Here is a 13,615-nt window from a genome sequence, read left to right on the forward strand (position 1 = left end):
CCTTCCCTTCCTTCCCTCCCTCCCTCCCTCCCTCCCTCCCTCTATTCCTTCCTTCCTTCCTTCCTTTTCTTTTAGGTGTTCAGTAATTATTTATTGAAAAAAAATAATCAATTGCTTTCTTAAGATGTGCTTTTCCAGAAAGAAACTGCTGGAAATAGGATAAATATCTTATGTTTAAGATACTATTCATGTACTTAGAGAGGAAAGAACTTAAAATAACAGAAGACCTGAATCACAGAATCCATTGTGCCAATCCTCTGGAGCACACCTCATTGTAGGCAAGGCCTAGGACCTGGACTGGCCTTCCAGGAGGAAAGGGAGGCACTACTGACCTCACTGAGGAATTTACCTAGTCTTGTTCCTCTGGTTGATATCACCAGTATCAAAGAGAGGACCTCTGGATGCCTGAATGGGGCAAGAACTAATGAAGACTACAGTCTCTCCAGCACTTTCCATTATCATGTCTTCCCCATTGCTACTCAGGGGAATTACACCTTGAAATAGCCAGTAAAGAATGCTTTGAGATATACTGCCGATGCCAGTGGTATGATGGTGGTGAGATGATGGGGCGTAGGTGTATTTTAAGTAAAGCTCCAGCGTTTTAGCTCACTTCCACTCCAACTCTACAAGATCAGTGCAAATGGAGCTCAGGCAGGGCCCAAATCATTTTGTTCACCTACTTTCCTGCCAATGATTTCAACCGTGACCTTCAGAAATTCTCTAAAAAATTAAATGTGATTTAGAATTTTCTTTCAGTGCAAACTGCCAGTTGACACATTCTCTTCAAACTCTGTTTGTCAGTAAAAGAGAATTGTTGAAATCACTCAGGGTAAATAAGAGCTTTTCAAGTATTGAAATATCAGTACTAGCTGGGAAGGCCTCATCAATTACACATATGAAATTTTTAAATGTTAATTTTATTTTCAATAGGTTTTATTTTTCTTTATTAATTGTAAAATCAGCAAGTCAGTGATAAAAAGTACAATCCTCTTGTTTAAGGTCAAATGGACATTTACCCTAACAAGCAAAGTGCAAATGTATCTACAGTAAAAACTGGTAAATATATTTTTCAATGTTTTTGTTGTTGTTTTCCCCAGAAATGGTACGCAAATCTAAAATGTAAATTTTACAAATTTTCTTAAGGCAGAGAACTGTCACATCTAAGATGTCAGAACAATGAAACATGTTTATAGGAAATATTTTTAAGCATAAAAATTAAAAAGAACATAATAGTTTCTTTTTTTTTTTAATGTTCCTTCTGTTTTGTTTCATGGGTAATCTTATCAGACATTCAGGCATTATTACTAGACAAAACTGTCATCATCTTATCCTTTTAAGATATCTTTTAGTTTGAGCAACACATTTAAGTTTATCTACCCAGGAAGGGAACAAACTAATTAAAAATCTGTAAAATGTACATTGATTCCATAATCTTATATGAAAATATGCCTTGGACTTTGGATTTGTTAAGAAAGGAAAATAATGTGAACTTTAAGAGTCATAGGATTTTAAGATATGACTTTTTTTTTAGTACATGTTATTTCCAAGGTTATAATAGTATCAAATTAATGATTATAGTAGACTATAATGGATATTAAAATAAAAAATGAGTAAGTTTGCTTTTTAAAAAATTGCTTCTAATTTGAAAAAGAAAAATCCAAAATAGTAGCTAAGGATCTTACCTTAGGAAGCCTTCCCTCCATTTCTTTGTTTGGAAATGGTTCTTGACTGACCCAGACAGAGAGCTCCGGGTAATAAACCTGTAAGAGACATAAAAGCACACACATTCAGATTAAAAACAGGATCCACTTTGAAACCACAAACGGTCAGTTTAATGAGCTCAATTCTCCTCAATTGTTACTTACTTCCTGATTCCAACTTTGAGCCATGGGGAAGCCCATCAACTCTTTCAGACTGTTAGTGTGCTTCAGAATGTTTGCTGCACTAAGGAGAGGTTTAGCTCAGTGTCCAATAGACTAAGTCCAATAGAGCAGAGATAGCAATCAATGTTATCTCCAGCACACCAAGTGGCAGCTTCATGGCATGACTGGCTGAGCAAACTAAGGCACTTGGGGAGGCCTAACTTTCAAAACAATCCATGATAAATACTCTTGTTAAATTTCATATTTATGAAATAAATGTGCCATGTACCTATCAAACACTCTTGGGGTTATCCTAATCATTTATCAGAAGACTCAAAATTATTCACAAAGCATAAGAGAGGAAAGGAGGAAGCAGCCTGCATTCTCTTCAAGTCTCTATAGCTACTGAGAGAGGGGCAGGAAGATGGGGAGCAGTGCCATGAATGATTCAGAGAATACGAACTGATGATTTTGGGGGTGGGGGCAGCAGCGGGGGCAGGTGGGGAGAGTGAGTCAAACTGAGTAACTCTTCTTTAAATATACAAAGATTTATTATCATAAGAAGTTTGCTGACCAGCTGTTCTCCATCTCCAATAAAGACAGGCGTAGGGGATTAGGACTTAAATTACAACTACAGATTTAGGTCAGCTATAAGAAAGAACTTGGCATAAGAACTATTGAAGTACTAAGAGAATTTAGAGAGGGAAAAAATGCCAAATCTTCTTTAAGAAATTTAGATACAGAATGTAACAACCTAATTCAGGGCTAATTCACATTTGATACAGCCTGGCTTGAAGAGAGTGGAGGAAATTGTTAAGACCCCCTCCAGATCTGATTCTCTAAACGCTACAAATATGCATCACATTTAATAAATAATAGAAAGAATCACACATCATTAATAGTTTAACAGACTTAACGTGTTGTTTTTGTTTTTGGAAGTACTAGATGTGGTAGCCTAATTACTGGGTTAACCACAACGTCTTCAATGTCCCAATCAATCCATTTGATCCTGAGGTCTGAGGTAGCAAATGTGGATGACTGTGCTGATTCCTGGGATAGTAATATTGCTCTCCTCCAGTAACATTTATGGCACATCCCAATTTACAAAGCAGCTTTGCATATATCACCTAATTTATCCTGATGACAAGCCCATGAATAGGTCTTATCATTACAGAGATGAGGAAACTGAAATCCAAAAAGGTCACCCGACTTGCCCAAAGTCATAATTAGTGTAGAACGGAATTGAACTCAAACCAGGTTTCCAGATTCTAAACTTTAGTTCTTCCCGCTACCCCCATGATCTTGAATTATCCCAGAATGCAAACTAGCTACCATCCGTTTCTCAGAATTACACAAGTTCATAGCCACCACACAGATTTAGGTCTTAAATATTTGAGAGTTTATCTTGCAAGAACTGGACCTATTTTCTGACTTTGTACAGAGTCTGCTCTGGCCATGTGATTCCCCCAACCCCGACCTCCTTCTTCTTGCTCAGCTTTCCCCAGCTCGCACCAGCTCCTTCTGGGAGAATTCTACCATCTACCTTGTTTGGGACAAACAGCCATCCCTGACATTCCTTTTAGGCAGGAATGGGTGAAGAAAACAAAATTGCAATCTAAAATACACTAGCTTAAAAGAAAGTTGCAGCATACAAAATTCCAGTTTGGGCTTAATTTTACGAGACCCTAAATTGGGAGCAACTGTAAATTCACTTAATATAAATAGATATAAGATGATTACATTATCTACATTACTACTTTTAAAAGCATGCTTCGAGTACATTAAAAATAGTACACATATTAGTGAGAAACAAAGTTCCATTGTAAACTGAAAACACTGATAAAAATATATGTAAAAATCTAGTAGGCATATGGATGCAACGAAAAGCAAAATCAAGTAAACGTTATGTCTGTGTTCTTATGATTTTCTGTGATATTCTATTTTAACAAAATCACACTGCTTTAGCATTTAACTTCTAGGTTCAAAGCATCAATACTAAAGCTACCCGAGTCTGACTTGTAGAGAAAAAAATAGCTTGCGTCTCAGAAATTATACTTATTATTACAATTTGTTTTTCTAACTTTCCTTTTTTAAGAAAAACAGTCAGTGATTTTTTGCCAAAGAACTCAGGAACACGAGTATCTGATAGCAAAACCCACAACTGAGGAAACTTCCCCACCTACCTCAAATTTGTTCTTTTGAAACATATTAATTTTAGCCACAGATTTGTGAGGGGCATTTCTAATTAGGCATTTTTTAGTGTTTGAGTCATAAAGTAATCATTGTATACTTTAAGAAAAGTAAATGTCACTTTGGCCTTGTGGTAAATTCTTCCAGTCTACTTCAGAATCAGAACTTTTGAGCCCCAAATGGCAAGAACAGAGGAGTCTCAGTTACATTCTTAAAACCTGCTTGGCTGGTCTCTAAGAACTGAGCATATTCCTGGACATGGTATCTAAATAGAATATTTAAACTTCCTTTTTAGGTTTTGGAAAAAGGTGCTGGATTATTGGAATTATATGATACCTACATTACAACTTTGTTCTTTCTTATACCTGTGGTGTTGTGAGACTCTAAAATGAAGGTCTTAAGAGAAAAGATATCATGCACTCACCATGAGTTTGTGAATCACCTCCAATGTGCTGGACACTTAGGTTCTGGGAATTGCAAGAAGAGAAAATAATAGGGCTTGCTTTCTAAAAGCTCAAATTGAGGGGGTGGGAGGAGTGTGCAGTAGGGGTGACAGACCCTCTAAAAGATCGTTTTAAAAGTGTGTGCTATGGACTGGATTGTGCCCCGCCCCCATTCATATGTTGAAGTCTTAACACCCAGCACCTCAGAATGTGACTGTATTTAGAGATGAGTCTTTAAAGAGGTGATTAAGTTAAAATGAGATCTTTAAGATGGACCCTAATCCAAGGAATGATGTCCTTACAAAAGGGGGAAATGAGAACACAGACACACACAGAGGGAAGACCACGCACAGAAACAAGGAGAAGACCGTCTACAAGCCAAGGAGAGGAGTCTCAGGAGAAACTAACCCTGTCAACACCTTGACCTCAGACTTCTAGACTCCGGAACTGTGAGAAAATAAACTTCTACTGTTTCAACCACCTAGTCTTGGTACTTTGACAGCCCTCAAACTAATACAGTGTGCTTTAAGTGCATTAAAACAACAACAACAACAACAAAACAGATGTATAGGTTATGTCAAATATAATAGCTGTTGGAACACGTATCAAATGACAAACAAACAACACCAACATTTACCAAAACATCTAGTAGCACTGTCAACAGAAGAGATGGAGGCAGCAGTGAGTGGATCTGGGAGTGATCCCACAAGCTGTGACTCCACAGGCTGCTGTGCCCCAGTTTTTTTTTTTACCCAGTCCATAATACTGGGAGCTGACAATGACCCTGTAACTGAGGCTTTTGAGTATTGATAACATGTGTGTCAGAAAACAGGACTAAGTTGATCTGTCTTTCTGGAGTCCTTCCGTTCCTGCTGGACCCTAAAACTTAATTCTTCTCGGTACTAGTCAACTGCTGCTCTGAAGATGGACACATGGCTTAAACTATATTACAGTCATTCCTTTTTCTGGATTCAAGTTTGTGTTTTTCATGAAGAACAATTAACCTTTTCCTTTATAAACTTTACCGAGTTCTCTCTCTCTTCGTGGTGGTGGTGTACATCTCAAAAATGTAAGCAATGCAGGCAATCCACATGGAAATACTTCAAAACTGCTGTCGTATTAAATGAGTAAGCCAAAGTGTGCCTTGATCTTCATAAGAGAAGTATGTGTCCTTTTAAAACCGTTTCCATAGAAAAAAGCAGCATTTGTTTGTTCTTGCTCAAGTAAAGTCCTCAAAACCCTCCAGAAGACTGTTTTTCCAGAAGTGAGAAAACAGAGAAGCAAGCTATACCCTCAACAACTAAGAAAACATGAGCATTTGGAAAATATAAAGGGAAAAATTTTTTATTGTTTTAAATTGCAGGACATGCAAAGGTTTTGCTTGAATTCTAGGGTAGTTTGAGTGTCTCTGTTTGTCACTAAATATATGAGTTAATGTGCCTTTTTCTACAATGCTATATTTATATCACTGACAACTATGTTTAAAAACAACAGAACTGACATGAAGAACTACATTTGTTTAAATATACTAATCATGACAGATATGTATTTAAATATCCATGAATAACTCTTAGGTAAAACCAATTTTTTGCTTTCAAGTATACTTAATATAGTTAAACCCACTATATATTTAAACCTATAGTTTTATGGTGAAAATGTACTATTTCTTACTGATTCTCTTAAATGTATTTGATGGATGGCTATTTAAGTTTCAATTGTCTATCACAGCATTCAAGTTAAAAATAAAATGCTCATGATTTTTACCTTTTTAAATCCTTCTTTCTTTTGAGGCTTGTTATTCTCTGGACAATGCATCATACAAAATAACTTCACTTTTTTAAGTCTATAAGGTAATTAATTATCTTGCCAATGGATATTACTTGGTGTTCAAATTAGAAAAATAATTTGTGGGGAAAATCAGAGACCACTTCTCCAAGCTTCTAAAAAAATGCAAATTAGATAATCCTTTAAATTCTTTTTTTAACCTTTTAAGCTTTTCATTTCAAAACTTGCTATTTATTTTCTAATAGTGTGTACAGAATCAATCTAATTGATATGTTTCCTAGCACTTGATACTGCATGTAAAATTTGAATTGTATCTATTTACTACTTGTTTCCAAATTTGTATATGCCTCTCTTCATTTACAATATTTCTTTGAGGAGACTTATATGAGAATGATCCTCAAAGGCAAAGTCGTGGCTTTATTCAGAGTCTAAATACATCACATACATATATGCTGCTTAACTGATTAACATACTTTCTCTGAAATCTGCTATGAATATATTGCATGGCTTGGTTATTAATGACCACAATTATAATATTATTTTCTCTCCTTGGTAGAGTTCTCTGTGATTAAGGAATGCACATACATGGCCCTCTTATAACTTAACAAGGACAGGTTAAGTCACCAATTAGGAAAGCAGACTAGGGCAGCAGGTATCCAACCTGCATAATTAATACTTTAAGCATCAAAGGAGTACATTTCATAATCTCTCTGCCAATTAAAGAGCATGTGTGTGTCTGCACATGTACTATGTATATGTATCTGCATGTTCTATTCCATCTAAATGGCTAGTAGGCTGTGTAACCTAGCACTGTTATACAAGGGGAATTTACATGCATCTACACACTCAATTTCTGTAAATCCCCTTTGATGTGGTGCTATCGAGAATCTCCCTCAAGAGCTACTGTGCTCCCAGGTGTTGCTGGTCATGTGAGAGGACAGAATGCAAACTGAAACCATAAATGAGTTACAAGGATCCTTTTCCCTGAACAGCATTACATCAATGATTAGATGGTGCCAAAAGATGATGCACTGTCTCTAGAGACCTAGTCTTAGAGATCTGCCTAACTCTGTGAATGCTGCTTGGAGATGAAGCTAGCAATGAAGGAAATGCATTGCAGTGGGAAGACAAAGAGATAAACGAGCAGAACACTGAGCGATTCAGATAATGTATGTAACCTCTGCACATTCTAGAAAACAGAATAAAAGTGTTAGTGCCTAAGTTGGCAAACATTCTCATTTGGGAACTAGTTGAAACATGCAGTGACCTAATTTAAATACACACACACACGCATGCACACAGAAGCTGGCTGTGGTAACAATGGGTAATTACAGAGAAAGCATTACAAACACTTAGCCATAAATGCTCTCCTGCCAGAAAGAAAAGGATGGCCTTTTTAGGGCAGTGCTGTATTATAACACCTGCTGACACTGGCTTTTCCATGGCCTGACAAGTCCTTAACCTGTACAAATGGGGGAAGGGAAACAACTGTGGTTCAATAAGGAAGATGGTGACAGCTCACAAACTGGTTAAGCCTACTGGCATTAGCTTTGCTTTGGGTGCATATATCCACTATGGGCACAGAAAATGTTCATGTTTTATTAATATTATACAGCAGATTATGTTACCATCCAACATTATGTGCCGGGCAGGCTAAAGATTTATAATTCTTTACTTTGTGAGATGGGGTGTCTGAAACAAGCTGTGAAGACCTTAATAGTGGAATCTTCTAAATTCACACTGCTCGTTGTGAGGCCATCTTGAGAGGCCTCTGATGAATATGTGCAAACCTGACAGCTGTAGAATTTTATTTCTAAATTTCAACTAGGCAGAGAAAAGAAAAGGAAATCTCCTGGCAACAAAATGAAAGTGTTTACATGTGAAATTAATCGTCAGCACAAAGAACTTTCACAGTCACTCTGTTCCACAATATAATATTCTGCCTGTTTGGCTGCTGAGTCTTTTGAAATTGGAATTTTAAGAATAATAGCAAAGATTTTCAAGAAGAGCAATGAATCAAGACAGGAGCAAGCCACAAAAGGTTAACAACACTATCCAACTTTGCTTTTTCACCACTATTTAAAACAGTTCACGATGTGAGTTTTTCAGGGTTTTGATGGTACACGGTTCAAGGCGAGGTGCAGTAGCAGCTGGATAATTCAAGCCTGGTGAACACAGAAGTTAGCTGCAAGCATTTGTGCTGAGAAAACTCCTCCTCTCATACCAGCCTCATTCCTTTCCAAGAAGAACATGCTTAGCACAAAGCAATCCACCTAAAGACTCCATAAATCCAAAAAAGGGAGTTACTGATCGAGGAATTCTCAGATTTCTGCCAAGAGGCCCTCCACTGGGCTGGAGGTCAGCCTGGTACAATAATCACAGCCAAACTGTGGACTGGACTCAAGGAATAAAGTTCACCACTTCAAATCTAGATTTTAATGGGAGATGGGAGAATTTTCTTTTCAGTTATGAAGACAAAACAAAGTACAAAGAGCTGATAACAGCCCAAAGTAAACCAGAAGGAAAAATACAAGAGTAAAGCTTGGAAACAAATCTCATAAGGGATATCTAAGAAGAGATTTCACTAACAAAGGGAAAAAAATAAAGTAGCTTTTGAAAGCTCTGGTTTGAGATTAAGTAGTTTGTGAATGAACAATAAAAACTAAAGGCCACAAAACAAGATATTTCTTCTTTTCAGCAGAAAAAAATACGGCCTTTGTTAACTTGCAGCAAAAAAAAAAGTGAATGAACAATAAAAACTAAAGGCCACAAAACAAGATATTTCTTCTTTTCAGCAGAAAAAAATACGGCCTTTGTTAACTTGCAGCAAAAAAAAAAAAAAAAAAAAAGGCCCCTCAGGCATTTAAGCACAGCATAAGTTTTTCCTTGCCCCCATGACCTCAACAAATATGTTAATAAAATCTTTTACCTCCCTGGAGTGGAACCAGAGTAAATATTTACTTAACACATCTGAGTTCCAAGTCTGGACCACCTTATTCCTTTATATAAATTGGTTTTCATTTGCAATCAAGAGATTAAAAACATTACATTTTGCAATGTTTCTCCTACTTTTAAGGTGAAAGAGAAGGAGGAAAGAAAGGAAGAAAATAATATTGTGCCCTGACACACTAAACTGCACTTGTGAATTTTTGAACAGTATTCTCTGCCACAAATTAGAGTACTGCTGTTGATATGCTTTCCAATAGTGGACATCTGGAGTTAGCAGGACTTTTTCCAAGCACATTCCAAGGTTAATAGGAAACATCTCGACTTGCTTTTATTAGCTGGTTTGAATAATTTTAGGTATGCTGGGTTTCAAATAACTATAAGAAGTCTGATTTCTATTCACCAAGAATGCTATTTTTTCCCCTTATCCTAAAATTACCATGTTATCCATTAAAATCTTATGAAATTTTTTACCAGCAACATGGAAGAACAAGTCTTCAAAAATCAGATGTCTTTTGTTAAAGCCCTCAATAAAAGGCCAGTGAGATAGGTCTATCTTTATCTAGATATAAGGATTTTGAATTTTTCTTAGTCTAAGTGGATGATGAGATAGCCAGTCTGCTTTTGAGAAGTTTGTGGACATTTCAAAGCATTCCTCTTGCTGACATGTGCAAGACTGAGTTTTCCAGAAAGTGTGCATTTTCTCCCAAAGCGCTCATTCCAAAAGAAACTACTCATTCTTTCCATCAGTGCACCCTCTTCTGCTGGCAGCGGCAAATCCCTTAGCACTTAGTAAAAGTCATTTCACAGTTCAGTGCTTGTCTTGCATTGTCTTAGCCATTTAAAGACCAACATATCTTTACCATAGAACAGCATCATAACAGATCACCGAATTTGGAGAGAAAGTAGTTTCTGTTGTGGGAGGATATAATTAAAATTGGTTTAAATCAGAGGCTAGTTGGTTATCTCATAAAAAGCTTGGTTTAAAAAAATGGAAAAACATAGCCAGATCTGTATCCTCATGCTATAAGTGCTCAGGTCACAAAGAGGACACTAAAAGGCTTCCAATAAACTATCCTCTATGAAAACTGCAAAAGCTACAAGGACAAGAGGAACAGAATAAGATTAGGATAGCTGTGCTCTGTATACCACCTGGATTTTCAACTCTACTGTGTGGAGCCTTCAAAGTAGGGCTCAGCCAGGCAGTACCATGGGAAGCAGGGAAGACCTAAGGCGGCCAACCAAATCACTAAGGTGTTTCAGGGCTGAGAGTCACGGAAGAAACAAACGTCTCAAGAGTTGTGAAGACAACTGCAAAAAGAATGCCAAGTTAGGAGGCTAAGTTCCCTGGAAAAGGGATCACATACGCTAACTGACATGCAAAAGACAGTAATGGAAACTCAGACCTTTATTCCAAGTCCTGACTGCATCCTCCAGAAGGAGAATAGTTCAACCTCAGCTTTTTTTCTTTCTTCCATTGCAAACCAGTCATCAAAACTATACTACTCCAACAGAAGAGAACTACGAGTGATACACAGGACTTATTGGAACCCACACAGGCAGAGTGTGTAAATTTGGGGATCCACAATTTTCTGTGGAAATGCACACAGAGTTTGTTATTTTTTTTTTTATCAATTTTTAAATTTTAGGCATGTTTTCCAGGTGCCCTCATTTAATCCTTTCAGTGCCGTTTCAAGGATGAAATGCATTAGTATATGTAAAGTGCTGGCAATGGGATCAGACACATAAGTAAGTGGATCTGGTTAGCTGTCATTGTCGTCATCCTCACCATTCTAGGTGAGAATGCTGAGGGAGAGCAGTCAGGAAGCCTGCTCAAGGTCACAAAAGCAAAAAAAAAAAATGGGGACGACAAGATGCAAACCCTGTTTCTCCTCTAACAGAACACAGTCTGTCAATATTGATCTCTGTCTCCCCAAAGCCACCTGACATGCTGCCATGAGGCCCCTGAGTGCTGGGGCCAGTTTCCAATGTCCCCAGCTGTTGAGCATCTCTGCTTAGTGCCCTTGTGATGTACTTTAGATGGACTTCTGATACCTACTGTCAAGAGTAATTTTCTCAAAAATATATGTTGCTCTGCTGCCTGTGTTTCTGATAAATAGCTGCCTTTCAAAAATAATTTGCCTAAACAAACAAACAAACAGCACTGTTTGAGGGCACCGAGGGTTTGTGCTTCCATGTTCATGTGTTGTATGGCTATTGAGGAAAGACTACTCTTAGAGCAGCAACTTCGTCTTGGCTCCATTAGGATTCTGGATCTAATTAAACTCAAGTACCATTGGTTATCAGAGTTTTGTCTTTTCTCTGTTTTCCATGGAAGGAAATGTTCAGCACGATACAAATATCCAGTAATCACTAAAGCTAATTGCAAAGGGTGTTTGCTGAGAAGCCAAATCGTTTTACTACAACCCCCAAGTGCGTACTCAAACACTTTCTCAAATGACCTAGCAACGGCCAATCTAATTCAGAATATCTTTCTTTCATGAGATGCATTTGAAACATGTTCACCATAAGTTTACTTTTCAAAATTTCAGTCAATTTAAAAACAAACTGCTTACAGGAGAATTAAAATTTTATCTTGATCAATGATCTGAAGATAGACAAACCATACACTACATAAAAGTAAAAAGTGATCGAGTCTAAGAGAAAGAACAGAAACACTTATCAGACCAGAGAGGCAGTGTGTAAACTACTACGAATGGTAATTCAGAAAGAAAAACAAATTTAACCTGACTCTACTTGGAAACTCTTAATTAATGTAGTAGAAATGTAGACAGTTCTAAAGATAGAAAAATGGAAAAATGGAGATGGGTAACAAGCCAATTATTAGTTACTACTATCATGAAGATACCAGGTAGCAAATAACAAGGTAAGTGCATTTGATCTTCAGATTACATGTGGAGTACTACACTTAATCACAGTCAAAGTTGCGTTGCTCCTTTGGCTTTGTCTAAACAACGTAAGAACAGCTGATCAATTTAGTAAAAATTCACATTAATTATCAGATGAATTATTTCTATGATGCCAAAGAGCAAATTTAATTGAATTTCTGATTGAATTGATTGTGACAGTGTAGACGGTTAAGCCTCATAAAATAAAATTAAAGTTTAAAAAGCAGTCCTCATGAAAAAAAAAAAGAAAAAAGAAATAGGCTTAATGAAGATGAAATGAAAAGATGTGGAGACTTGGCTCCCAGACCTTGGTAACAAGATCAGAACAATTTAAGATTCTATTATCAAGAAGCGAGCAAAATATCCAAGGCCAGGGGCATTTATGATGTATAATTAGACCCAAGTCTCCACAGGGCAGCATGAAATGGAGACTCAGTTATGGTCCAGAGCATCCAGACTTCGGAAAGAGTCAAATACAGGTAATTAAGAATCAAAATTATGAAGATGAGAAGGGCTCAGAGAAGATGTGGGCAGAATTTCTGATGCTATATTAATTGGATTGGTCGGGTATATAATCTCAATTACTCAATCAATTAATCAAAAAATATTTACTAAGTACTTACTTTCTGTGAAGTATTGAATATTTGGTAGGTAGCTTTCAATCTTATAGAACATCTTATCAAAGAGTATGCCCCATTAGTTTGGTCCGGAAGTGCCAACAAAGCAGACACATTTTTTTCAAAAAAAGTGTTTTTAGAACTAAGCCACCATATCCTGGGACATCTATTCAGGAAAGGAGTGGGCTAGTTAATTAATTCATCTTTTCAAGTTCTAATTCTCTTAACTACACCAACTGGAAATCCCTGATGTTGCCTGTTTCAAATAGTGGGTCCATTTCCTACACAGTAGTCATTCTTTCGGCCAGTACTAACTGAGTCCCTAAAATGCAGCAGGCACTAAACTAAATGTTCAATCGTGTGCTGCCACCACCTCCCCCAACCCACACTCCCCACCCCCGCCCCCTACACTGATACACTGAGGTTCAGTAACTGCCTGGCAAATGTTCAAAGAACAGAATTTTAAGTCATGGTCCCACTAAGCCTTTTTCAAAAAACGCTTAAAGCACCTGGTCTTCCTAGGTGGTCTCCCATCCAAGTACTAACCAGGCCCGACTCTGCTTAGCTTCCGAGATCTGGCACGTTCAGGGTGGCATGGCCATAGGCACTAAGCCTTTTGGGTAACTTCCACTACCACGACTTAGACTTCGTAAAGGGCATGAAACAGTACTTAATAACAATCTCTTACTTGGGTCATGTTTATAAGGATCTTAGTCAATAGGTTTTATCCATCTAACTACTAACTATAGTTTTTCCTTGAGAGTTCTGAATGTGGGCTGCCAAAGATGCAATATCTTCTCCTGATTTCTACCCTTTCATATTTGAGCACGGGTCTGTGTCCGATACTGCTTTTATCCATTAAA

The 13,615-nt window shown here is 37.3% G+C and overlaps 1 protein-coding gene and 1 pseudogene across 8 annotated transcripts in view; both read right to left on the reverse strand.

Annotated features, from left to right (window-relative positions):
• NREP (neuronal regeneration related protein) overlaps positions 1 to 13,615 on the reverse strand; it is a 305,011-nt gene that overhangs the window by 4,630 nt on the left and 286,766 nt on the right. For 6 of the 8 annotated variants that reach the window (XM_025047888.1, XM_006913280.1, XM_006913279.3 and 3 more), the window contains one exon: positions 1,683 to 1,760. In XM_025047888.1, the coding sequence (XP_024903656.1) occupies positions 1,683 to 1,760 (78 nt within the window). Of the gene's footprint in view, positions 1 to 1,682; positions 1,761 to 1,865; positions 1,977 to 4,476; positions 4,520 to 13,615 lie in introns of all 8 variants that reach the window. The other 2 variants (XM_015590433.2, XM_015590435.2) reach the window with 2 other exon arrangements.
• On the reverse strand, positions 13,250 to 13,358 carry LOC112480939 (annotated as a pseudogene).

This window comes from Pteropus alecto, unplaced genomic scaffold (genome assembly GCF_000325575.1).
Source record: "Pteropus alecto unplaced genomic scaffold, ASM32557v1 scaffold20, whole genome shotgun sequence".
Classification (NCBI taxonomy): domain Eukaryota; kingdom Metazoa; phylum Chordata; class Mammalia; order Chiroptera; family Pteropodidae; genus Pteropus; species Pteropus alecto.